A 27,775-nucleotide genomic window follows, 5' to 3' on the forward strand; every position below is an offset into this window, starting at 1 on the left:
CACACACACACAAAGACCCTTTTTAGGGCAGCATCTCATTGTTGGATAAAAATATAATATATTCAGACTGGTTGACTGGCATAGACCCTGTCTGTGTCTCTCTCTGTACATTTGTGTATCCATATTTGATTTTGTGTGTATCTGTTGGCTGCTCTTATTTGTTTTTTTTCTAAATGTATTTTTATTTTATTTTTTCACAGGTGAACAAAAATTAGTTTTGAGCGAACTTAACCATGTTCCTTTTTTTTCAGCTTATCATTTTACCTTTCCAATATTTTCACTTAAGTTATTACTATTCTGCTCAATCATAGTATCTGTTCTAAATCATTGTTATTAAGCTATATTGTAGGATTTCTGCTAAATCATAGTATTTCTACTATATTATATTTTTCTTTCTAAATATAGCATTTCTGCTATAGAATAGTATTTGTGCTATATTATAATATTTGTGCTAAACTGGAGTATTTTTGCTAAAACATAGTATTTATTTAAAATTACAATATTCATAGTATATTACAGTGTCTCTGGTAAATCACAGCATTTCTGCTATGTTGTACTGTTTTTCTAAAACATAGTATTTCTGTAATGTTTAAGAATGTTTGGCTAAATATATTCTTTCTGTTATTTTATACTATTTATCCTAAATTCTTGTATTTTTGAGAAGTTATCTTGTTTCTGGTAAGTTACAATATTTCTGCTAAGTTCTGCTGTGCTATTGTATTTCTGCCAAGTATTATGTTTCCTCTCAGATATTGCAGTTCTGCTAAGTAATTACATTTTAGCAAAGTTCCTTTGCTTCAGCAAAGTTTTTACAATTTCTGCAACTTTTCAGCTTTTTCAGCTAGTTTCAGCAGACAGCTTCAGCTTTAAAGCATCCACACAGCATTTTCGCAGGAAATGCAAATTTTTCTAGTTTATTTTTTTTTTTAAATAATTTTTATTTGTTTTTCAGAGCAGAAGGTGCATGTTATTAAAAGCTCACAAGCTGGTTTCACTGACGTTTTTGTAGACGGCTAAGTGTCTAAAAGTAGCCGTCGGCTATGCAGTAACTACAACAGACAAAGTTGTGGAAGTGAAAGCATTGACATCCTCACACACACAGGAAGACTGTAAACAGAATACCCTTGCAGTGCTTAGACACCTAGCACAGGAGGGACACAAAGTGTCTATGAATAAACTACAGCTGTGGAGCCCATCAGTTGTGTATTTGGGACATACACTGTCAGGGGAAGGAAAGCAGTTGTTAAACAAAAGGAAAGAAGCAATACATGAAAGCAGCGTTAACACAGAACAGAAACAATGGTTGAAATAGGGCTGTGCGATATGACCAAAATCTCATATCCCGATATAAGACATCTATCATCCCGATAACGATATAAATCACAACGATTTAACGTTTTCTGTAAATTCTGTGAATCTCGGGCAGGTCGACTTGCGTGAAGTGTTCCCAGCTGGGTGTCGTGTACCTGGAGTCGAGTGTTTTAACGGATGCATTAAAGGATGCATTTTTAGACATAAGTTGTAACGGCCGCCGTTTTCTTTGTGAGTATTTATTACACAGCGTGCTGCGGGGAAAAGCCTGTTCTAACATTTGAGTCTAAGGTTTATTTTTTAGCAACTGACGGCTCTTTTTTGCTTCTAATCCGTAAATACTCTGCAGACTCTTTCACATGATTCAGTTTATGTTGAAAATTCTCAACAGGATCTTGAGCTTTATTGTGAAAGATTTATGTGGAAAATAAACAACCAGACATGCGATGGTTTTACCGTCGTTGTTGCTAACGACAATGTATAAAAACAGGCGCTTGTCCGTCCGTAGTGTGGTTATATAAAATATAAGAGAAAGAGGGAACTTTAAGAAATTAATATAGCCACTACAGTGACCATCAAAACGATGAAAAAATATTGCCGTAAACAGTTTATTTTGCGACACCACGAAACAAACGATAGTGTAAAATGAAACGATAGACGTTTTTATATCGTCATCCGATATATATCCTTATATCGAACAGCCCTAGGTTGAAACATGGAGCACAGTTAGACACAGATGATATAATGAAAATCGCAGGAAAACCAATACTGCCAAAATCCTTACACAAAACAGCAGCATTAGTGACACATGGCTCGACGCATCTGTCAACAGGAGGGATAGTGTCTCTTGTAAAACAACATTTCTACGTCATTAATTTTGAAAATTCAGCAAAAGAATTCATAAGAACATGCATGATATGTCAAAAGCATAACGCTCAAGGGAACTTAAGACCAAAGAAAGGTCATTTCCCTACTCCACCACATCCTTTTCACACTATTCACATGGACTTCATAGAATTGAACGAATGCCAAGGGTCAAAATATGCGTTGGTCATAATTGACGTGTTTTCTAAATGGCCAGAAATATACCCAGTAAAGAGAGCGGATGCTATATCAGTAGCAAAGTGTTTATGTAATCATTTTATTCCAACCTACGGCATACCAAGTTTGATCCGATCAGATAATGGCACACACTTTGTGAATGAAGTCATACAAAATGTATCACAAGTTCTAGGTTTCACATTAAAAAAACCATTGTGCTTACCACCCACAGAGTGCAGGATTGGTAGAAAGAAATAATGGTACAATCAAACAAAGGTTAAGGAAAGTAATGGAAGAAACTAAGAAACTGTGGCCAGAATGTTTATCCTTAGTGAAACTTTGGATGAGAATATCAAAGGGAAGTGGCCCTATGTCACCTTTTGAAATAATACATGGGAGACCTTTCCCTTTACCAATAACAAGCGAACCACTTCTGAAGTCTGCCAGAGAAATGACGATAGCAGACTGGATGGCCCAACTCTTTCAGAACAGAGAAATTGTATTGAGCAATAAACTGCCAGACGATGGGTCTCCAATCTCTTGCAGGCTACAACCTGGTGACTGGATCCTGGTCCGAGAGCTGAACCGAAAGTCTTGGAGTGAGCCGAGGTGGAAGGGGCCATACCAAGTCCCGATTGTGACCCCCCACTGCTTGCAAAATAGCAGAGCGCCCGTCGTGGATCCACCAAAGCCACTGTAAAAAAGTGAGTGACAGCTTGGCCTAGAGACGCCGACGCCCCTACTCTCTGGTAATCTAATAGGTGAAGGAAGGGCTGATCGGGTATATCCCGCCCTTTGCTTCTTGCCTTTAGTCTACTTATCAGAGGGGTCAGGTGCGCCAGGTCGACATGAAGAAGCTGTCCCTCGCCACACTTGTTCTTGCTGTGTTGATTACAGCACGTTTCCTATTGCTCCGCCCGGATCCAACACAACACCAGAAGAGAGCTTGGACACATGATAACTCACACCTGAGAGAGATGACATTGGATCATATCCACCCCTGGATGAACAACGCATGGTACAGATATGTATATAATCGAACTGCAGAAAGGAACTGTTACATCTGCTCACACATGCCTGCGACCTCAGTTCACGCGAGTATCTATGGCAAAACACCAAACCCTACTCAGAGTATGTGTATCATGTATATAGCACTAACAGGGAGTTGCAACGATAGAGACATGACGCTTTTAAAGGCAGTTACAGCCTCACAGATGAGCTACAATCTCCCTGCTTGTGTGAACCAGACTGCTGGAACCGAACTACGGAGAAGACATACTTGTGTACAGAACTTTACAACAACAAACGCAAGTAGTCATGTTCTGATAAAACCTGTGTGATTCATATACAGTTTAAATTTGCTAAAACAGGAGGGATATGTTAAAGGAAATTTGTATTTTTCTATTACTGTTTTAAAGTGTTTGTACTCTTATAGTGTTTAGCTTCATTTAAACTTAGTGTGTGTGTGACATTAGTGTGATCACTGCATGAGGAAGCTGCTGGACAAACCCTGATATGGCCAACGAACTCACATATCTTCGGTTTACATATAGGGAGTTGTTTCTCTTTGTATGCTCCACCCAAGAATGGAATGCAAGCTGTCTGACTATATAATAAAGAACAAGCCAATGCCCCGGCGCGAATCCTCCGTGACTCGTCTCATACACGTCACTGTGTGAGGCTGTGTTGGGGCATTCGTCCATGTACATGCAATATCGCTGAGTCTGTGTTTCTTGCCTCCTGAGTTTTCTCTCAACAGCCGCCCACGCTCGGTGGTTCCCGTTTCATGGTGTTGTTGAATCGGCGCATGCTCTATCACACCCGGGGGTCCGGGCCTCAGCTCCAAGTTTGTTTGGGCAGGCCTTCGCAAATCTGTGAAGGAAGGGGCAGTGGCGTGCGTTCCATGCCAGCACATAAAGGTCCATAGACACACTAAGGCACCCCTTGTGCCGTTCCTCATCCCCGGCAAACGTTTTGATCATGTGCACTTTGATCTGATGGGTCCCCTACCGCAAGGTTACAAGCTACTGTACCACCTGGTGGCCAGAGGCGGTTCCCTTGTCATCCAGGACCGCGGCGGTGGTGGCATTTTTGTCAACTTGGGTTTCGCGTTTCCCCTGCTGACATTACCTCTGACAGAGGCCCCAGTTTGTTTCGGAGCTTTGGGCTGCCATGGCTGACGGCCTGGAGGTCAGGATCCACTGCACCACCACATACAACCCGCAAGCTAACGGGATATGTGAGCGGTTCCACAGGTTGCTTAAGGCTGTGCTCCGTGCTTCACTAACAGATGGCAACTGGGTTGACTCCCTACCGTGGGTTTTGTGGGGGCTGCGGTTGAGGAGGATCTTGGTGCTTCCCAGGCTGAACTGGTTCCTGTTCCTAGTCCGGTGCACCTTTGACCCAAAGACTTTAGAAACTTCTAAGTTTGTTTTTGTCAGGGATGATGCCCACAGGACACCACTGCATCTGCTGTATGACGGCCCGTTCAGGGTTTGGAATCGGGTCAGAAGCATTTTGTTTGAGACTTTGGGGGTTGTAGGGAGACTGTATGTGTTGATAGACTTAAACCTGCACATGTTCTCGCGAACAAAATTCACATTATAAAAAAAGAAAAAGAAAAAAGCTACAGCTCTTCAGAAACCTAGGTCCCATACAACACATCAATAATGCCTTAATATGAAAGAGATGTCAGTGTTTCACATAAAATAGAAATATGTGTGTGTGTACATATATATATATATATATATATATATATATATATATATATATATATATATATATATATATATATATATATATATATATATATATATATATATATAGAGATATATATATAGAGATATATATATATATATATATATATATAGAGATATAGAGATATAGAGATATATAGATATAGATATATCTATATATATAGACATATGTATAATATTCTTAACCTGCACAGACAAATCTTTTGGCAAACACTCTCTGACTGCCTGACCATGAACACTGGCAGGAAGAGTTGGGGCAGCCTGCTAGGTCTGCATGGTAACAAAATGTAAGAGGAGAGATGAAAAGAGAAGAAGAGGGGAGAGGGCGCAGAGAGCATAAATACGGAGTTGAAACAAAGCACAGTGTGTGAGTGCAAATGTACAGCACTAACACCAAAGTGGTGCAACTTCTGAAGAAAGCGCAGAGAAAAAGAGAAAGAAAAGAAAAAACAATGCAGAGAGCAAGACGAGAGGTGGACGTTCTGGCTGAGTCAGGAGGTGACACGCGGTGTTACTAAAGGACAAGAAAACAGACAGAAAACAACAACCAAAAAAAACAAGAAAACTAAGTAAAATACAGAAAAGGAAATGTTAGTTCACATGGACACATCACACAATGTGGACATGAGACGGGAATAAAGAGGGGAGAAAAGAAAATGTTATCTAAACAACAAATTTTCCCAGCAAGTAATGCGCATGCCACATGAACATGAAGAAACATTAAAATTAAAAAAAGAGGCAGTAAGGAGAAGAGATAAAAGCTTGCCTCGAGTACAGAATAATAACCAAAGGGATTTCATTTTGGTTTTGAGTGGTGGTAGCATGAGAGCAGGCCGTAAAGCAGGGAACAAGTACTGAGGGACCACACAACTCAAATGATTATGGACAGCAGGACAAGGACTCAAGGTCAAGAATAAAAGAGAAAATGATACTGAATACTGAGCGCATGAAAAGGACCTAAAAAAAAATGGGTCAAACAAAAAGGAGTAACTAAAAGAGTTGAAACAGAAAGATAAAAAGGCACATGACCGGCATGGATGGATGTACAAATTTAAAAAAAGAAGGGAAAAATAGATAAAAAGAAAAATTAATCAGGCACAGAAGGTGAAGGAATTTTACAAACAGACAATGATGAAAGAAAATGAACAAGGTTAAAGTGTTTGTGAAGTGCACGTCAGGCGCAGCGCGTCTGAGTGTAACTGTATCTGTGTTTGCACGTGTTTTGGGTGGACTGCCCACGTACAGAGACGTCGCCCCAGAATTTGGCCACATCATAGTCATTGGTGCGGAGGAACTCGGTGAACCAGCTGATGGACCTCTTGCTGCCTTTGTCCACCGTCTCATCTCGCTCAAAGTTCTCGTTGTGTTTGTTGACCGAGTAGTTGGTCAGATGCATGTAGAGCTGGCTCTGTGGAGAGAAAAGGGAACAATAAGAGGCTTTTTGCATTACACGTAGTGATGCGCGAATCATGAACGAATCGTTCAATACTCGAGAATCACTTTACTGACTCATGAATCATGATTCACAAGCCCAACTGACTCACTGACTCATCCCTGTTGCTGTTAGCAGCAATATATCTAGCTTATAATTAAAATTGTGGAGAAAAACACAACATCCAGTATCTTAACAAAAACATTTCTGCTCTGAACTGGAAGAAAAAACCGAGTAGAAGCTCACATCAAAACAATAGCTCCTCGGTTCACAGTAGCATCGCTCTGCTAACATGCTAACAGCACATTTGAGCTACTCACCCCCTCCTTTCCTGTGCTGAATCGTAGAGCCAGCGAGTCACTCAGGACTCGCTAACCCCCTCCCTCCTGTGCTGAATCGTAGAGCCAGCGAGTCACTCAGGACTCGCTAACCCCCTCCCTCCTGTGCTGAATCATAGAGCCAGCGAGTCACTCAGGACTCGCTAACCCCCTCCCTCCTGTGCTGAATCGTAGAGCCAGCGAGTCACTCAGGACTCGCTAACCCCCTCCCTCCTGTGCTGAATCGTAGAGCCAGCGAGTCACTCAGGACTCGCTAACCCCCTCCCTCCTGTGCTGAATCGTAGAGCCAGCGAGTCACTCAGGACTCGCTAACCCCCTCCCTCCTGTGCTGAATCATAGAGCAAACGAATCACTCACTCACTCACCCCCTCCCTCCGGGCTCAAAGCTTCTTCTTCTTGGTTGGCAACCAATGTTAAGGCGCATTACCGCCCCCTGGCTCACGGCTCAGTGGACATTTAGATGAGAAAATATATACTTGACACATTTAAGGAAAATACTAATAAAATAAAAGTAAACAAGATAAATGTTCCCTTTAGAAATTTTTTTGCTCTTTTTTGCTTTATAAAATTGTTGTTTTCTTTTAGAATCACTCATCTTAGCAGTAGGATTTACATGAAAAGAGAAAAGAAATTAAATTTGAGTGAAAATGTACATTTTTTGCACTCTCTGGTCAACTGACTCAGTGAATCAAATGACTCAAAAAACCCGATTCACTTTGGTGAGTGACTCATTAAAACTCGATTCAGTAAAAAGAATCAAATTTACCATCACTAATTACACGTGTCTCTTTTACATAAGTAGCCTGATATAAATAAATATGCTCAAAACAAGCTTTGCCCTTTTCATTTATCAAGTCAAGTCAAGTCAAGTCAAGTTGGCTTTATTGTCACTTCAACCATATACAGGTAGTACACAGTGAAACGAAACAACGTTCCTCCAGGACCAAGGTGCTACATGTTACATAAATTTACAACATAAATTAACAGAAAAACACTAAACTAGCTAACTAAGAGGCCAAGTTAGCTGGCTAGCAGAGACAAGACAGACTGACCTAACATAAATTACAACATAAATTAACAAAAAAACTAACTATTCTAAGGAAGACTTTTTTTTTCTTTTCTTTTTTTGTTAGCAGACAGCAGACAAAGTGTACGTGCAAATGTGCAAACAAGAGCAACAAGTGACAGTGTGACAACAACGTAACATAATAATAAGGTTTTGTGGTGATGATTTGAGGTAGTGGAGGAACAGTAAACATAGTGGAGGAACCGTAAACATTCCTTAGTGTAGCAGCAATAATTAGGAAGTAAAGAAGTTAGTGCAAAAAAGTCCAGTAATAATATTGTGCAAAAGAGCAACACCAGTTTTATCAATGTTTTGAGGTAGTTGAGTTAAGCTGAGTGATAATGTGTGTGTGTGCGCGCGTGTGTGTTTATCAGACCAGTCCCTTTTTGTTGAGGAGACGGATGGCTTGTGGAAAGAAGCTGTTGCACAGTCTGGATGTGTGTGCCCGAATGCTTCGGTACCTTTTTCCAGATGGCAGGAGTGTGAAGAGTGTGTGAGAGGGGTGTGTCCGATCAGCCACAATGCTGGTGGCTTTGCGAATACAGCGTGTGGTGTAGATGTCCTCAATAGAGGGGAGAGAGACCCCGATGATCTTCTCTGCTGTTCCCACTATCCGCTGTAGGGTCTTGCGGTCTGATGTGGCACAGTTCCCAAACCAGACAGTGATGCAGCCGCTCAGGATGCTCTCAATAGTTCCTCTATAGAAGGTGGTCAGGATCGGTGGTGGAAGCTGGGCCTTTCTCAGTCCTCTCAAAAAGAAGAGACGCTGCTGGGCTTTCTTGTGTGGGGAGCTGGTGTTGAGGGACCAGCCGAGGTCCTTCTCCAGGTGGACGCCCAGGAATTTGGTGCTGTCGACGATCTCCAGAGAGGAGCCGTTGATGCTCAGCGGTGAGTGGTCGCCTCGTGTCCTCCTAAAGTCAACAACCATCTCTTTTGTCTTGTCAACATTCAGAGACAGGTTGTTGCCTTTACACCAGTCCGTTAGCCTCTGTACTTCCTCTCTGTACGCTGACTCGTCGTTCTTGCTAATGAGACCCACCACGGTCGTGTCATCAGCGAACTTAATGATGTGATTTGAACTGTGTGTTGCTACACAGTCATGAGTCAGCAGTGTGAACAGCAGAGGACTGAGCACACAGCCTTGTGGGGCCCCAGTGCTCAGTGTGGTGGTGCTGGAGGTGCAGTTCCCGATCCGTACTGACTGAGGCCTACCGGTCAGAAAGTCCAGGATCCAGTTGCAGAGGGAGGTGTTCAGGCCCAACAGGCTCAGCTTACCGATCAGTTGTTGGGGGATGATCGTGTTGAATGCTGAGCTGAAATCTATGTACAGCATTCGAACGTGTGTGTCCTTCTTGTCCAAGTGTGTGAGGGCAAGGTGGAGTGCAGTGGAGATGGCGTCGTCCGTTGAGCGGTTATGGCGGTACGCAAATTGCAGTGGGTCCAGTGAGAGGGGGCAGCAGGGTCTTGATGTGTTTCATGACGAGCCGCTCGAAGCACTTCATGATGGTGGGTGTAAGTGCAACAGGACGGTAGTCGTTGAGACCGGACACAGAAGACTTCTTGGGCACGGGGACGATGGTGGTGGCCTTGAAGCACGTGGGAACGACGGCACTGCTCAGAGAGATGTTGAAGATGTCGGTGAGAGCATCTGCCAGCTGTTCAGCACATTCTCTGAGCACTCTGCCTGGGATGTTGTCAGGACCAGCAGCTTTACGTGGGTTGACTCTGCGTAGAGTTTTCCTCACCTCAGCTGTAGTGAGACACAGCACCTGGTCGTTCGGAGGAGGGGTGGTCTTCCTCGCCGCCACGTCATTCTGCCTGTCGAACCGAGCATAGAAGTTGTTCAGTGCATCTGGGAGGGAGCCGTCACCGTCACAGGCAGGTGATGTCGTCCTGTAGTTAGTGATGGCTTGTAAGCCCTGCCACATGCGCCGTGTGTCGCCGCTGTCCTTGAAAAGGTTGTGGATTCTCTGGGCATGTGCGCGCTTCGCCTCTCTGATGGCCCGAGAAAGTTCGGCCCTAGCTCTTCTAAGCGCCACCTTATCTCCCGCTTTGAAGGCAGAGTCTCGGGTCCTCAGAAGTGCACGCACTTCCGCAGTAATCCACGGTTTCTGGTTGGGTCGTGAGATGATGGTCTTGGAGACAGTGGCACTTGTTGATGTAGCTGGACACTGATGACGTGTACTCCTCCAAGTCAGTGAAGTCACCGTAAGTTGCAGCCTCCCTAAACATGTTCCAGTCAGTGCTCTCGAAACAGTCCTGAAGAGCAGAGATGGCTCCTGCTGGCCAGGTTTTCACCTGCTTCAGAACCGGTTTTGATCGCCTGACGAGTGGTCTGTATGCTGGAATTAGCATAACAGAGATGTGGTCTGAGTAGTCGAGGTCGGGGCGGGGCTCTGCCCGATATGTGCCGGGGATGTTTGTGTAAACAAGATCCAGCGTGTTTTCCCCTCTCGTTGCAAAGTCCACATACTGATGGAATCTAGGAAGCACTGACTTGAGATTTGCATGGTTGAAATCTCCAGCAACAATAAACAGTCCATCCGGGTGTGTATTTTGCAGATCACTGATCTTTGTATACAGTTCCCATAGCGCTTCCTTAGCATTAGCGCTAGGTGGAATGTACACTCCGATAATGAAAACAGTGGTGAATTCCCGTGGTAAATAAAAAGGTCTGCATCTAACAGTCACAAACTCCACCAGCGATGAGCAATAACTAGAAACTAGCACAGAGTTCTTGCACCATTTCGCGTTGATGTAAACACACAAGCCGCCACTGCGAGTCTTACCGCACAGGGCTACATTTCTGTCGGCGCGAAACGAGGCTAACCCTTTATATGGAAGAATGCAATATATCTGATGATAATTTGACTAAATGTGACTGCTGGATCCAGCGTTTGGAGTGAATAACAATAAAACTTCTTTTTACAAGCTCTAACAACCTGTTCAGGAGTGTTCGTGATTTTATACTACAGAGCACCAGCCCCCAATATGGTGCAAAACATTTTCTCTAAAAGTAAAGTAGGTAAATAAGACTGAAGTAAAAATATTGCATGCTAGTCCCTTGGCAACTTGAGATGGTGGAATGAGTGTTATAGTAAAAGAAATAAAGAATATATCACTGTGTGAACCGGGAGATTATCAGTGATGTATTTCAGAAACGCTCCTTGGGTGATTTCCACTTATTCTCATGAGAATAAGTGGAAATCAAGCCAATAGCTCAATCTTACAATCACAGACCTGCAAAATCTTAAGAATAAAAATCTGAGTTATACTGCCCAATAGTGTATGGTTAAAATGTTTTATTGGATGGTTGTCTTTAACTTTTTGTATCCCTCTCTTTAAACACCATCCCTTACACCTGAAGACAATACATCCTTGTCCTTAGCCTACAAGGTAATAACCGCTGTGACCGCAGGCCACTCCAGCACCTGATGGCTGTCTGGAAGCCACTCTCTGTGGGATTAAACATCCATCTCCATGGCATGACTCACTCCATCATATGTCACAGACTAACACAATGCACGCTTCATGTCATGGGAGAGGTCCTGCATGTCTATGCGTGCACGTGCGTGCGTGCTCATATTTTAGATAAGTACCGTGCTTGATAGGAAGCGGTGATACAGGCATTACTCATGTAAATCTATTTACACACGTTATGAGGCCGTGCCTTTCTTATGAGGACAAAAAGCAAGCACCCATAACGTAATTCATTAAATTTAAGGTGAAGACAAATTTTAAAGACAGGGTAAGGTTGGGTTAAGGCCAGGGCAGCAGTCAGGGCTCGGCAAATAGCAGTAAGGGTTAAGACTAGAGCAAACCTACAGGAAATGAGTGTAAGCCACCATAATGTCCTCTGAACTCACTGATACACGAGTGCGTGTGTGCGTGTGTGCACGTGTGTGCATGTGCGTATGTATCCCATCATCAGCAACAGACTGTGCTTCAGCAGGTGCAGAACCTCAAGGCAAATACGAGCGGCTTGATATTACAGGAGACATCTGGCATGTGGGCATTTGTGTGCATACAGTATGTCTGCATATTTTGCGTCTGTGTGCGTGTGTGTGTGTGTGTGCATGTGTACATGTGAACAATATCAGTTATTGCCAATTGTGGACTATTTATATGTGTGCATGCATGTTCTTATGTAAAGACAACACTGTTTCCAACCTTTGTTTCGTTTGTTTTTAATCTGATTGTGCTGAGTTGCATGAGGCTATGGCTGCAGGTCATGGAAGTGCATAATAAATAAAATGTTAATAGTGCATTACTGAATTTATAACACGCTGAGCACTATATATGTATTTTTTTCAGTAATATAAATGCACCACAGTGCCATGTACTTTTATCAAGCTTAAGAAAAAGTCGCAGGTGTGTGTGAATACCTGCATAATAGTAGCTTCATTATTTGTCACTCACCAGGTTGGCTTCGCTGGGTGCATGGTACTTCTCTGTGCCCATACGAACGAGGCCGTCGTTGTAAAGAAAAATGCGGAGAGGGTCGCAGGAAGTGACGAGGATGTAGATCCGCAGGTCAAACTTGTAGCCCTCCATCAGGAAGGGCTTGTCTAGGTACTCCTGAACGATAAAGTGCTCCTGCGCTGGCAGCTTCTCACAGTTACGGATAAGTGAAATCCTGGATCGAGAGAAACTTTATTAATCCTCGGGGGGGAAATTATGGTGTCGTCAGCAGCATAATAAAATATGGCATAGTAAAGACAAAAAAGATAATTAAAAAAATGATAGATGGGAGCACAGCAGAGACCATGAACATGACTGATGACATTGGCACTGTCTTATATACATGTTGAAGGGGAAAAAAAGGAGGGGGGCAAACAAGATACAGATTTTATGTGTCTCAACACAATATTTCATTTCAAAGTCATCTGGAAAAGTTGGAGATATATTTCTGGCTTGCCGCATATGCCAATACTAGTGATACTTTAAATCTTCGCATGCCAAGAATAGCTTTAGCCTACTAATCAATAGATGTAGTTGGAAGGAGAAGATAACAGTATGTCCTTACTGAGCACAAAATGATTAGAAATACTTTTATAATAAAGGCGTTTAGCATTAATAGCTGAGAGGGTCAGAGGCATGCCCTGATGGTATTCAGTGAGCCTCCACAGCCCCAGAACCTTCAGTGAAAATATGTAAAAATGAGTGCAATCCAGTCTAGTTTGAGCAGGACGAGCTGTCTGGCACTACGACGCATTCGACCATCCAAAAATGGTGTTACTCTATTCATTACCTTGCCATCTAAAGAGAACGGTTTGAGAAATGATTGTGCATGAAACAGACAGGTACAGCGCAAATAATGGTTTGTCTGGGCCATAGCCGGTCAGCATCTGGAGATTATTGTGATTTTCTGTAGCCAAACTCCATTCTGTCTAAATGGCACAGTGCATCACATGTTCTAATAGGGTCATTTAGCCATGCGCAGGTTAATAGCAGCAGACAGTGCGCTCCCTTTTAACCTCCACTCTAATTCATTTGCTTTGGTCTCATGTCACTGGCACTCAGTTCTTATAAAGACCAGACTGTTGCCGGCTGGACTTAAGATGTGTTTTATTAGTTTGTGTACGTCCATGTGGTTGTATGTGTGAGGGGGGTGACATGCGCAACAGTGTGCGTCTGTCTGAATGTGTGTGGTGTACATACGTGTGCAGTGCGGGTGAGGGGTCATTTTTAAACAATCTTCCACTATGCGCGCACAAAGCGACTGACCTATATCACCATCACTCATAGTTAAGGCAGACTTGGGCTAACCTGATTACGTGCACAGCCAGGAAGGCTCCATTATATGCAAGCGAGCAGGAACACTGCACACATAAACGCAACACAGGGCTAAAATGTGAAGAACTGATTGCTCCAAAACAAACACACACAAAAAAGTAATTTAACATATTCAAGAGTGGTGGTAGAAAACTACCAGAGGTCAAAAATTATTCGGCCCTAGGTAATCAGAATATATTCTTATTTAGTTTAAGAATGTAGCTGCTCAGTCAACTTCATCAACTCCTAGCTTACCAGAACACCGCACTGTTGTTGATAAGCCTCAAGGGGGGTTACTAAAATCCAAGAGGAGAAGTTTAAATTGAGATTGGGATTAGATTTAGTTTTTCAGGTTATGATCAAATAAGGTCTTAGCTAAGCTTGATTAAAAAAAATTCATTACTTGTAGATCTATCCGAGTATAGTGTCGCTGTTACTTTGGGTTTATCAATTAGCGGTGGCACCAGCCGACTTCTCTACTATAGACGAGCGTTTTACCTGCCTGCTTATTGCAGCACTCAAACGGAAAAGAACAGGGAGAAGTTTTTTCAGTTTTTATGTGGAGGGGGGATTTCATGGACGATGTGAGGGGCTTTCTAAACAGGCAGACAGAAAGCTGAATGATGAAGACAGGGTTAACAGTGTTAGTTAGTCGAGTGGAAGTAGCAGAGGAGACGACATGATTGATGAGCCAGGGTGTCAGATAATCACGGCCCACTCTCCCCTGCCTATTTAATTTGGCACTGGAGGGGAGCTCGCCTTTTTAAGCTCTGCACGCGCTTTTATTTTGTTTCCCTTATAACAAGCTGGGCTTCAGACACAAACAATAACTTCATTTAGTTGGTTGACGGAAAAATAAATTACAGGGGGTAGATATAACTTAATTTCCTGCCGCGTCACACCATGCAAAAGAAAAAAAAGGAAAAAAAAGAGAAAAATCTAATCTTGTGAGCCGCCTGCCGTTGAGTGGTCGAGCTAAACTCATCATCTTTCATATTCTTAATGTATTGCAATAATTCAGCCTTTGCTGCCTTTTATTCTTTAATAAATAAGGGCTTAGTGCAGCATGGAGTTATAAGTAATGCGCACATTATACCAGAAAGGACAAATTCAAAGAGAATTAGAGGGAGAGGTGAAGCACACTGAGTTATTTGTACTTCAATATCCCCACCTATTGGCGCCAGTGATGATGGCACTCCAAAGGATTTCTTCATACACACACTTCAGGGATCATATTTTCAAAGAATAATAAGTCAGAAAGAATATTAAATAAATATCTGGTATTTTCAGAAATTTCAACATATTCTACAGAGCTTGAGATAGAAATGGTGCAACATTCAAATCAGATTATTTTCCCATATTTTAGCCTCTAAAAATATTTCATCTATTCATTTATTTATTTTTCTATCCTATAAAACTGTATTAGTCACAAAAACCAGCCTGGCCTGAATATTTAAAACCGAAACCACTTCACTTCATTTCCGCTTGGCTATGTGACTGTGACCACCACACAGGTTAAATCGACCCTGACTGCCTGGTTCATGTCACAATATGAAATACAATTTAGGATATTTACCTTTTTCTCTTCGATATTAAATAGCAAAAAAAGAATGAGGTGCATCATCAGAGCACTGTGCCCCTCCACCCCCTGGACCTCCTCAGGATCTATTGAACGCACACTGTTTTGCATAATTTTTGTCTGGCTCCTCCTTTAGGCGCACCTCTCAATATAATGCCAAAAACATCACTGGTTACATCTTTGAAAGTTACTCAAGTTGCTCATCAACAAAAGCTAAACAGTTCAAACTAGGTCAGTTGTGTTGCTTGCCAGGGTTTTGTCTCTTTGCTTGCTTACAGTGCACAAGTATACCTTATACATTTTAAAAAAATCCAAGTCTCTGTGCTTGCATTTGGTCTCTTCATGTTTCAACTCTCCTGTAGTCAAAACATACAATGAGCGCATGACATCACAAGCATGAGATAGGCACTCAGCCCATGGGACTGCAAAGTATGAAATATGCATTCAGGTACCACAGCCGGCTCATCTTCTGATAAAGTGATGCTATTGAGAGACGGAGTCCCCTGCAGCAGCCATCGTTGTCCATTTTCTAATCTGACTGGTCTCTGCTGATGGTGCCTCATAAAGGACTCCAATAATCACATGCAGAGACCTTCAGGGGGGGAACTACAGTAACTGCCAGCAACCATGTGTGCATGTGTGTGTGTGTCCTCCAATGGCGGCGATAACCTCTGATTTATGGAGAGTGTGACCATCGAGGACAATGAAGCCCACAATGAGATTCACCACACCCTCTCAGCTCAAATACTCAATCTGGTCCCAGCTATAATGCTATTTCCACAGACACCCATGTCAGGGTCACAAACCTCTTATTGCCTTGTTTTGTTGTGCTTGTCCTCCATTTGCTCTAGCGCTAATTTCCTCCTTCACCCACTTACTTATCATCTCCTTCAGCTATCTCTCCTTCTGCTCGCTCTGCTTTCCTCTGGATGCGTACAGATTGCACCAGGGCGCTCGCTAGCCTCTGACCTACCCGTGACCCATGGCTCCATTGGCAGGTTTGACTATAAAGGTCTTTTGCTTGCGTTTCCTGCGTAGCTCTTTGACGTAGTTCTGGAACTGAGTGTACTCAGCAGGGAAGATCCAGGTTTTGGGTATGAAGCTGTACTCTTGAGGCTGGCACTTGATCATTCTGGAGAGATAAAAATGAGAGAAGGGGAGTAACATAAATGTGTTTTATTTTTTTGCCCTTTTATAACAATCTAGAGTCAGCCACTTGTAGTTTTTAAAGGTGCAAGTTGTGCTTTCACTGCAGTGTCTACTTATTTGTCTCCTAAGCGTGCAATGCTGCAGGCACCCTGTTGTACCTTGTAGCGCATGCAGGCTTTCACGCACATCTGCGACTGAACTCGTCTTCTAATTTAGCCGGTGTTGTAAGAGAGGAACAAAAAACTTACTTGGCCATGTTTCTTGCTAGGCAGTCTTTTCGGCAGATTTCGCCCATCCCAGGGAAATGGTTAATTCTCTGCGACGGGACAAGCAGACATAATAATGTTGTTAGGGCCATTACGCCACTCAATTTCACCCCCACCCCTTCATAAAAATGAGCACATTAAAGGCAGCAACCTGAAGTGAGCTTACGATGTTCTGACATTTATGCCCAATTACGGACTCAAAACAAAAAGGTGACGCTGAGACCTTTCTTAACCTTTATTTAGTTTACCATGGGTTTTTTTTTATACTTTAAAGGTTGGGGAGGGAAGAGGCGAGGAAAAAAAAAAAGATCAATCTCAACTCAGAGGGGCCAAGGTAATTGGTTCTGCATCGCAAGCTCCTGCAGTGACAGTTGAATGAATTGCTTTGAATGTGCCGAAAGGGAGGTGGGGGTATAGGAAAAACTCTGGGTTTTCTGTATTCTTTGACCAAATGAGCCTGAACAGGGGCGTTAATTAGGCTCATATGAAGTGAAACTTGACAGCAAACTCTCACAGTACATCACTAAAAGGAAAAAAGGAAAAATTAAAAGAGGGAGAAAGAGTAGGAGAAGGGAGGGAAAAAAGGAAAAAAAACAAGGATGCAGAGGGTAAAGGGAATGCGTGATTATTATCCAAACGAGACAGACGTAATTAGGGATTCGGAAGAGATTGCACAATTATGCCAATGCTGCGAGACGACGTGACTCGTGAGGGGAAATCAAAACCAATTGTTGAGGGACTTCTACTTTTCTTCTGAAAAATGATCTCATGAAGCACCACAGCAGCGTGAGGGAGCACTTAAAAAAAAGAAAAAAACCTGACATCACCAGTTCTACGTGAAACATTAGCCACATTACAACATGTTAAGCTGTTACAGTATTTGTAATATTCAATCTACTTAGCTGAACTCTTGCTGCCCCTTTCCTAACAAGCCATACTATTCCTGACTAGCCTGTGATTTAATCGATCATTAGTGCCCAGTCTAATCAAATAAGCGCTCGAGAAGATGGATAGCTAATGCTCAGAGCTGACCGGGATCAGCCAAGTTCACTCAGCAGGACGGGGGGGTCAAACAGAGGTAAGATCACTCTCAGACCAGCATGGAGAACTCAGAGCAACTCTTGTTGTTCAGGGCCTTCTTATCAACATCACAGGTGACGTCTGAAACCCGCCCAAACATCCCCTGCTGCTCACAACTTGTCAGTTTACCCGTCAATCTTCCCGTCTCTGTGGAAGATGTTCGCTCTCATTGGGCTCACCCCTCCTTACTATTTGCTCTCACTCCTCTGATGGTTTAAGGAGGGCAAGAAGCCAGACTCTGTCTTCTGCCAGCTTATCATTTTTCCTTTAGTTCAGTTATATTTTATTAAATTGTTCCTATTATAACTTATTTAATTGTTATTTAATTTTTATTATTGTAACTGAATGCTCTCATTCAGTTGTCTTCCAGTGTGGCTAAATTCTCCAAATACCGCCTCCTTCCCATCTGTTCTCACCTCCTTTCTTTTTTAAATATACTTACAGTTTAATAGTTGTCATTTGGTGGTAGACAGAAATAAGGCAGACTGGTATTGCAAAGAGACCCTGGGTGGGATTGTGTAGTCAGTGAAACCACATTGTACAGAAACACATGGGTTCATCAGGTTCAGCAATCCCAGTCACGATCTTCATGGAAACAGCTGTTTCCTAAAGTGTACATATGATAGTTCCTGTATTCATTTATTTTATCAAAAGCTAAACATCAGCAGGTTTACACGTTATAAATTTGACATGCTGTGGTTTACACAACCGAAGGATAATAAAGCAGCAAACCCTCCTTTTCTACACTAAACATGTCTTCACACACACACGAATTACCTTTTTTTGAAATTCTATCTTTAATTCTTGGCAAACCTCTGGTAGCTAAGATTTATTCACATTTCAATTAATAGTTTGTTCTGACTATGTAAGAAACCGTCTATGGCATCTTAAAAAGTAGAATTTGAAGAGAGTTTTAATAGAAAAATCAGTTATAAGCAGCATGGTTATTACAACATCTAAATCTTGTTTTTACTGACAGTGCATTTCAATCAGAGGCATCTTTCACATTCTTCTAATTAAATTCTTGAGGAAGGTAAAATCTCACATTTCCTACTCAAATAATAATCTTTTTCAGACGTCTTGCTCCTAAAGTTACATTTGTCTCCTTGGAATTGACGTCCCGGTCCATATTCTTGAGCCATATTTTCCTGGTCAGCAGAGGAATTGAACCCTTATCCAGAGAGCTCTCCTCTATAACCTCTAGGCTATTGAACCACTAATAAAGGTGCACTGACTTGTCATGGTAACCATGCGGTATACCTGATAATTCCTGAGCTCAGCAATTTTCTCATGCTGCACAGCTGAGTCGTTCCAGATGAGGTTGGCAGTCTCATCATCATCACGGGTTTTGATGAAGTCCATTTCAGTTATGACTATACGAACTGTGGGGGAAACACTCTCATTAGATTGTATTCCATTAATAGAATGAGACATGCAGTCACTTAAATAAGCTTTACATACACTTTGATTTTAGGAAAACACCCCTAGAGGATTGACTATACATATTCACGAGGGCAAAACAACTCAATGATATTGATGCAAAATAAGAATAAGAAATGACCTGGACCCACAAATCAATTATTTCTGCTTTGCAGATCAATATTTCACTCAAACATTTTGCTAGGCTTAAATTTTGTTTTTGTATACATTAGGGGAGGAATGAGACCCGGAGATTATAGATCAAAAAGCTCACAGCAATATTTACCATTCATGGAATGGTTGCAGAGCAGCCAATCGTAATGCCTCTCTTCAAAAAGATAAATTAATTGTCTGTAATGCATTCAAATCCCACTGGAAACCCCATAGTATGAGAGATAGGTGGCAAGCCCATTTGGACATTAATCCAACAACTATTCATTATTCAGCGAGTAATGAAAAATTCATATGCCCTAACGAAACAAGGTATTAATTAATTTCTTGAAAGCCTCCACAAACCTGGAGAAGGCTTGCCTAATGTTGCGTGTTTCCGATGTGACTTCATCCATCTGTTAACGTAGGTAGAGGCTCACAGTGTTTTGCTAACTGGAACAGGAAGGGTTTACATCACAGCAGGCCTATGCTTGCAGTAACTAGCAGGGCTTTGACTACAAAAAAAAGATTTAATCTGCCTTTCTTACACATCTTACTAAATAGACATCCTCAGGGTAAAGAGTCGGCATTCCCTTCTCAGTGTGTGTAAAGCAGATTTCCAACCACATACTCCCTAACCTTTAACCTTTTCTCGTAATGCTATCAATTCTGAAACAGAAAAAGACAGCTGCAAAAAAAGGTAACAGCAAAAATGAGCCATCTATCTGGCCCTTAGTGTTAATTTCCCTCCAAAATAGCCCTGCTCTACTCTCAGAATGGCCACCGTGAGGGTCTCGTCACAGCTAGCTGACTGACTCACAGCTGGACTTCCATCTACCTACAAGATCCCTGCAGCATCCAACTTCTACTTTCTGCTGCTGACTCTTTAGTTTCATAGGTTGTAGTTCACCCCTGAGAGCCCTGCTGCCACACAGTATATTGAACATGGGAGGAATGCTTACAATGCTATTTCAGCCAATCTAAAAAAGCTCACCTCTAAGTTATATTACCTCAACAAAGATTTATGCATGTATACGAAGCCAAGCTGTCTCTTTGAGAACTGTTTTGCTGGACTGCAACTCTTTTAGTTTTAACTGAAGCTATTAAATAAAGGTGGTATCTTTAAAAACAATCTAACGCAGCAAATTAGATTTTATTGTTGAGAAAACACTGTGATTGGAATTTGTGGGGTTTTGACAGACAGAGTAAGCCGTACTGAGGGCTGTTTCCGAGATTAATAGAAATTCACCTTGTCAGAGAACATTAATTCTACCTGCAGAAGAAACACACGAGTTGTTGGTCTCACTCACAAATGAAATTTTCACGAGGAATGAATCAAAATAAAGATTCAGACGCTTGAATTTCGGAGACTCTACGTTAAACGCACTGTAGTGGAATCTTTTACAAGCTCCTCAGTTATGGCGAGAGAAGATTTCATCTTTCCCGACACCAGACAGTGGTTTGTATGTCTGTTTTAGCAACTATTGACTTATTTTGTTCTTATTTTTCTATTGTCAAATAATTTCAAATGCTTCTCACTAATAAATACAAGAAAGTAAATTACAATACCAATTTCATATTTTGTGCCAGCGACGTTGGCGGTAATGGTGCCTTTTTTCTTTTTGGTGTGCACCTTCCTCTTCCCGCTGCTCTGGTAGGAGCCCACAGATGGCCTGTTCACGGGGGACGCTCCTTGATCCTCTGGAGGAGGAGAAAACATACAACAAGGCTAGATACAGTCACAGCTTGTGCTCCAGACTGAGTCTTCTAATATATTTTGCTCATTTCTGCAGGGGATTTACTCTGGTGTGTTTATGGGGCTAGAATGTAAATGTTTCGGCATCTATGTCGGCGTAGCTCCATGCATCATGATCCCTAAATTATTTGTGTGTGTATTTCTGCTAATGTGTACTTTTATAGGTGGTGTATGCACACACACACACAAAAAAGTTGAATGTCTCTTACTCACCTCCATCATTGGGAGGGGAGGGCATCTCAGGGGTTGGAGGAGTAAATGTCACGGGTTGCTTAGAGGATCCACTCGCAGGACTCCTGGGTAGCGTTCAAACAGAGATTGTTTATTACAGATCTTCACCAAGTGTATGTACAGACAGTGCGGGGTTAGTGCTATATACAAGACGTGAGGGGCAGGGGTCCAGGGCTCCAGGGAAAAAGGAAAATCACACACGTGCTCAAAACAGCCTCTCTCCTCTCCGCTAGCGACCTGTCACTCCTTCCACACTCCACACAGGGAAACACGGGAACGGGTCCGGGGAATCTAGGAACAAAGGAACACGTCAAGTCTCTGAGACAGAGGCACAGGAAACTTGAGCTGGGTGTGTACTGACAAAAGCCTTCACAACAATCCAGCGTTGAACAGCTGATCTCCTCCTTCTAATATACCAGCTGGTCTGATGAGGCCCAGGTGTGCACAATCCGGGAAGGCGTGGACCGAGGGCGTGAACCCGCCATGAGTTCCGCCCCGGCAAAACAGGGGAGAGAAGGGGAGAGAGAGAGGAAAAGGAGGAGAGAAGGGGGGCTAGGAGTGGAGAGATGCTGATCAGCGCCTTGCCGATCCCGCAGGTCGTGACAGTAAAGGGACAAGCCAAGCTTTCTGCCAGGCTTGGCAGGTGGGCGGGCCTCACAGGGTGCTCGCAGCACCCCCAAGGATTCTCTCACACTCACACTAGTTAGTCTTCCCTGTCTAGGGCTGTGTGGACGAAGTGGTTCACAACGACCCAATGGATCATCTGAGCATCTCCCTGGCACCTTTCAGCTGCATAAACAGCAGCGGCAGCAGCAGAGTGTGAGTGGGCAGGGAAGCCAGAGGGGGTAGCAGTGGTTGGGAAGAGCGGGAGCGGGAGGACTTCTCAAGGGTCTGCACAACCCCAGCTTATTTACATCCCCAGGAGGAGAAAGGTGGGGAGGGGGTGGACGGGGGGGAGGGGAGCGGGTAGGAATGCCTGTGGAGGAGAAGAAAAAACATATTTTACAGCTGCAGAACAGTAGTAGTAGGTTGACTGCTCAAAGGGTGACTGCAGTGCACAGCGTGGATCAGTGTGTGCTTTCGACTGGAGCGCATTGGACGTGCTTTTTGATGTAAAGCAGCTCCAGCAGCAGCACACAGGCCTAACCCAGGCTACATCAGTCTATCTGACACTTGTCAGAGTTCAGTAAGAACTCCATACAGCCGCGAAACTGCAATACTACTAATGAGATAAAGCTGTGTGATGGCTACAGTAATAATTGCCATTATTTGGAATCACTGTGAAATATTAATGTGGATGTCAAGTAAAGAGTTCTCTGCTACTCGTTGTGTGTTGTGCCAGCTGGGTTTAATTGTATGCCTGGGAGGTCACTTCATTCAAACAGATGGCATCTTTACAGTGGTTTGTTAAAAACATGCCCCGGGCTATAAACTGTGTGGGAAATTAACACTAGTCACCAGCCAAATTCTGTTATTATTTGGCTGTGGTCAGGGAGTGTGTCTTTAAACCTCTTTTGAATATAATCAACCATTATGAAGATTAAAATGGTTGCTGCTCGGGTAGCACAGTGTCTCGATGATTGGTAATGTTCCCTCACAGTGACACGTGTTGGACTAGGCTTCATTTCCTGCATTATTTGTGTGCGTTTCTATGTTTCCCTATGACTTCAGCAGTCCCTGTGCTCTAGCTGTAAAAAAAAAAAAAAAAAAGGCAGCATCAGGTGGCTCGAAAATCTAAACTGCACACGCGTTAATCCAGTGATGGATTAACAAGTAATACACCGAGTGTGCTTATACAGAGCTGATTTTTAGGGTTTGGTGGTTATGTGTTGCACTGAGCATGAGCTTATCGTGGTTTTGAGAAACTTGTATATACTACATGGAAAGCTGGATACTGTATGTATGTTTTTAAATTGCATTGTTTTTTCTGTATTGCTTTTATTTATTTATCTTTTTTTTATCTTCAAATAGCTGTTCAGCACTTTGTTTGAAAGCACTTTATAAATAAAGTTATTATTATTATTATGTAATCACCTATTATACATTTCGGAACATTTTCTGCTTGTAAAGAAAGACGGTGGTTGAAATGGTGAGAAACTGAATACACCAGCAGTATATAAGAACCAGTCCATACAGAGGTTAAAAAGAACCTGTCAGGGTTTCCTCGTAAAAGTTGGTGCTTTGATGTATCAGTTGAAGATACATGTTTCAATTCAGATTGTCCGAGCTGAATATTCATTTATCAACCTGCACTGTTGTTACTAACGAATCCTTTGGCATCTATACTTCTACATGTGTCTTAGTTTCAGTGTCCCAGCTATCTAAATGGTGCGTACCATGTCTGTGCACTAAAGGACAGAAACTTCCTTGGCTCATGCAGCCTTACAACTTGGTAACTGAAAACCAGTTCTAGATGAGAACTGGACTTGTGACATGTCATCAGTCGCAGACCAAGTACTGTTCCAATTCATAGTACGCATCAAGCCAAGTATGCTAAAAATTCCAGAATGTGTTCTCGCTCCTCCCGTTTTATCGAGCATGCATCGGTGGTGACTTGTGTCAACTTGGTGCAGCCAAATATCCCAGAATGCATTTCATCCAAAACTCAAACGCGGCAATGGCGGAGGAAAGCGGAAAAAGTTTAAAATATTCCTGTTTCTCGGTCACAAAATAAACTTTTAAGATATTTTCAGGCGAGAATGTAGCTGTGTAAGCTTCAAATATCTGCTCGATTTATCGATGTCAGAAGATAATTATGTTTTGATCAGTTACATGAAATGTATTCTTTATATTTATCAGTGAAGCACATGTTTACGTGACTTTTGACATGTACCTTTTCTGTGATAAACAACTTGCAGCTTCCTCTTTCTGTTCTAGAACATACAGATTTAGAAAAGGGGAACCTCAGCTCTGAGAATAACTTTGTAACCTTTGTACAGACATAAACACACACACACACACACACAGACACAGAACTGTATAAATAAAGAACGCAGACAGTGATGAGGCACAGGTCGTGCGTCCATGGCTGCCCTCGCGAGTAAAAAGGTAACTGCAGTGTTTGTGCTTTCTACCTCAGGAGTCTTGGCTAAAGAAAGAACGTCAGGGTGATTTAAAGAAATCCCCTGTCATTTAAATTGGCCCTTCGAGCCTAGCGATGGAAACAACAGACACGTTTCTGTGACTCCAATAAGGTCTGACTTCTGCATCCTGACGTCGTGGGTAAACCAGCACCGAAGTCTGTCGACAGCCCTCTCCAGGTAGAGGTGAGAGTCCTGGGACGTTGAATTCGGGTCCAGGCCGGTGGTTTAGTTCTGGTCCACGACGTTGGGATCCAGATGACCTGATAACCAGCAAAAGACTGAGGGTGAGAAAACACTGTTGGTTTTAAACCGCCGGAAGGGTTTAGGAGAATGCGCAAAATAGGTTTGCTGTAGCCGGAATTACTTCGTGAAATGCGCAAAATAGGTTGCTGTAGCCGGAATTACTTCGTGATACGCGTGAAATAGGGTTTACGTTTGCCAAAAGGAACTGTGTTTAGAGTGGTTTTAGAGGTAGCCGTCAAATACCTCGTGACAAATAAGGTTTAAGTTCGCCACAAGGAACCGTGTTTAGAGTGGTTTTAGAAGTGACCGTGAAATACTTTGTGACAAATTAGCGCGCAAATGTCTATCTGTGTGTATGTATATATGTATATGTCTTTGGAAGTAAGTTGATTTTACAGCACAAATAGACTGCTGAACTACTTCCATCTTTGTGTTCCTGTAAAAAGCCCAAGTACTGGTGACAAAAGGGAAAAGGTTGAGCTTAGTCTCATAAAACTGACACCGCTCCGTGCGCGGAGTAGAAGGGCGTGTCAGCCACCACCCTGAAGTCAAGCGTGCCAGTGATGGCCCAGCAAAATCTTTGAGTATGGAGAATAAACAAGCAAAATTAACACCTGATGAGAAATGTTTAGGAAAACAACAAACCAGAGTAGGACTAATCCAAAAGAAAGACAGAGGAATGCATAGTGGAACAGCAAGAGGTAGAGGTAGACCTAAACACACACCAAAAAGTGACTCTATTACTATATGCTGGAGGTGTGGGAAAGAGGGACAGTTTGTACGTGACTGCAAGAAACAAAGAAGCAGTTCAGACTAGGAAGAACATAATAATCCCTCGTCATATAAAAGATTAGAGATCAAAGTTTAAAAAGGGCTGGATACAGACCCAACTGAATACATATAAATACAAGAGAAATAGGTGTAATAAACAAAAGGTTAAATTAAATTAGAGCTTATCTGTACTATATTCAAACTAATAATAGGAAGGATAACAACCTGTAAATTGGTATTACCAACTGGAACAAAATTGGGTGGACAGCCATGCCCAGAATGCATAGAATGAATGAATGCAGATAATGCACACGAAAACATATTAAATAAAATAGAGAGTTGCATAAGGTATATTAAGGCTGTGCCATTGTTCAGCCAAGGAAAGTGTGTGAAAAGAAAAGTGTCTCCAGCTTGGGAGGGGGTGAAGCTGCAGATCACCCCCAGCCCCTGATGGATACATAATAAAATATTGTAATATGCTACTGCTGTTATAAAAAACAAAACAAAACAATAATAGCATGAATAATGACATAATATTAATAATATGAGGCACCTTAGTCAGTTATGATGTGAGGTGGATAATTGTTAAAAGTAGTCTGATTCAAGCTTAAGGTTTGCTCAAACTCAGTACAATGATATATGAGATGAAGAAAATAGAAAAAAAAAATACCTAAACTAATCAAGTGCATAGAGACACTTGACCTGCTTGTAAACCTGTCAGCCTAGATGAGACTTTGTTGAGATGGAGAGCAAACCTGTACTAACAACTAATAAACCAAACCCTGTATACAACAGCTGAAGCTACAGGTTTGAGAAGCTGAATTAAATATGTGGACACTACTAAGCTGATGAGCAAGCTACACAGCAAGTTATTTTTTTTTAATTTGTTTTTCAGAGCAGAAGCTGAATGATATTAAAAGCTCACATATGTGGCTGCCTGTGAGATCAGTTTTTTCCTCACACTTCTGCTTTGTTTCTGACAGCAGCTTTTTCTTTTTTCTTTTTGTGTCCTGACTCATGTGTGGAGAGCGTTCATGACATCGGCAATTTGTTTTTTGTTTTTGTTTGTTTGTTTTGTTGGTTTGAAAAATAAATTTGTGATCATACTTGTGGATCACAATGACAAATAATGATTAGGCATATGATTTACTAATGCCTAGTTTTAGAGCTGTGAGCTATGAGCTGTAAGCAATGCAAAGTTTTTTTCCTAACTTGAAAGTTTGGAATATGTAAGATGGGTGAGTTCTTTGAAAAAATAGAAATGACCTAAATGCCATAAGTCAAAATGTAGTCTTGCATCTACAAAGAAAAAGCAGAAGAAGCATTCAGTAACTTGAAAATAGCCTTTCTACTTACATGTAGATGGAGGTGCAGGTTACATGAAAGCAGTTTTAACACAGGCATTTGGTGAAAAACAACGTCCGCTTGCATTTTACTCCTGCAAATTAGACTCTGTTGTGTCAGGCCTGGCTACGTGTGTCCAAGCCTGTGCAGCTGCAGCAGAGGCAGTAAAAAAGTCAGCTGACATTGTTTTAGGCCACACTTTGATCATCCAAGTACCCCACGCAGTGACTTCAATTTTAAAAATAAGCTAATTTGTCTTATCTCACACATGTGAGACAACTCTCAAATGTTGGACACTTATTGTCGCTATATGGAAAGTTCGACAAAGAGTTCGATTAGTCGGCAAAAACAGGAAATATGTGTGCCTGTGGTGTGTCTGTGACAGGAAATCGTGTGTGTAACAGGAACTACATGCCCATAAAAGGAGCTGACTGTGTCTAAGAAGCAGACAGAGAGACACATTTGGCAGCACAGAGGAATGATTAAATCTACTGGAAACCCAGTACAACATGGAGATCTTCTAAAGACACTATTAGAAGTGATTACATTGCCAAAACAGTTAGCATTGTGTAAATGTGCTGCACATCAGAAAGATAAATCAGAAATAACTAAAGACAATAACTTTGCAGATCAAGCAGCAAAGTTAGCCGAACAACAAACTGTAGACACATTAATGTCTGCATCCATTATGCAAATATGAACAAAAAGCAGCGCCAACCACAGAACAGGAGAAATGGTTAAAGTGTGGAGCACAACTAGAATATGATCTGATGACTTGTGAAGTTAAACCAATACTTTCCAAATCCCTTGACAGAACAGCAGCATTAGTGACCCATGTGTCATCGGCAGGGATGATACAGATGATACACACTTTTATACTCTAAATTTTGAAACTCACAAGGCAATCTGAGGACATTTCCCCGCACCACCTCATCCATTTCACACCATTCACATGGATTTTATTGAACTAAGTGAAAGTCAAGGC

The 27,775-nt window shown here is 42.2% G+C and overlaps 1 protein-coding gene across 9 annotated transcripts in view; it reads right to left on the reverse strand.

The window, feature by feature from the left end:
• Positions 1–27,775, reverse strand: part of ttll7 (tubulin tyrosine ligase-like family, member 7) — a 112,291-nt gene that overhangs the window by 65,624 nt on the left and 18,892 nt on the right. For 4 of the 9 annotated variants that reach the window (XM_063496247.1, XM_063496248.1, XM_063496249.1 and 1 more), the window contains exons 2-10: positions 21,711–24,692; positions 21,551–21,640; positions 21,332–21,414; positions 20,932–21,063; positions 19,054–19,175; positions 16,696–16,763; positions 16,272–16,430; positions 12,364–12,580; positions 6,352–6,516 (exon numbers count right to left, since the gene is read on the reverse strand). In XM_063496247.1, the coding sequence (XP_063352317.1) occupies positions 6,352–6,516; positions 12,364–12,580; positions 16,272–16,430; positions 16,696–16,763; positions 19,054–19,175; positions 20,932–21,063; positions 21,332–21,356 (888 nt within the window). In that variant the 5' untranslated portion in view covers positions 21,357–21,414; positions 21,551–21,640; positions 21,711–24,692. The remainder of the gene's footprint in view (positions 1–6,351; positions 6,517–12,363; positions 12,581–16,271; positions 16,431–16,695; positions 16,764–19,053; positions 19,176–20,931; positions 21,064–21,331; positions 21,415–21,550; positions 21,641–21,710; positions 24,693–27,775) is intronic. The other 5 variants (XM_063496242.1, XM_063496243.1, XM_063496245.1 and 2 more) reach the window with 5 other exon arrangements.

This window comes from Pelmatolapia mariae, linkage group LG15, assembly GCF_036321145.2.
Source record: "Pelmatolapia mariae isolate MD_Pm_ZW linkage group LG15, Pm_UMD_F_2, whole genome shotgun sequence".
NCBI classification, from domain to species: Eukaryota; Metazoa; Chordata; class Actinopteri; order Cichliformes; family Cichlidae; genus Pelmatolapia; species Pelmatolapia mariae.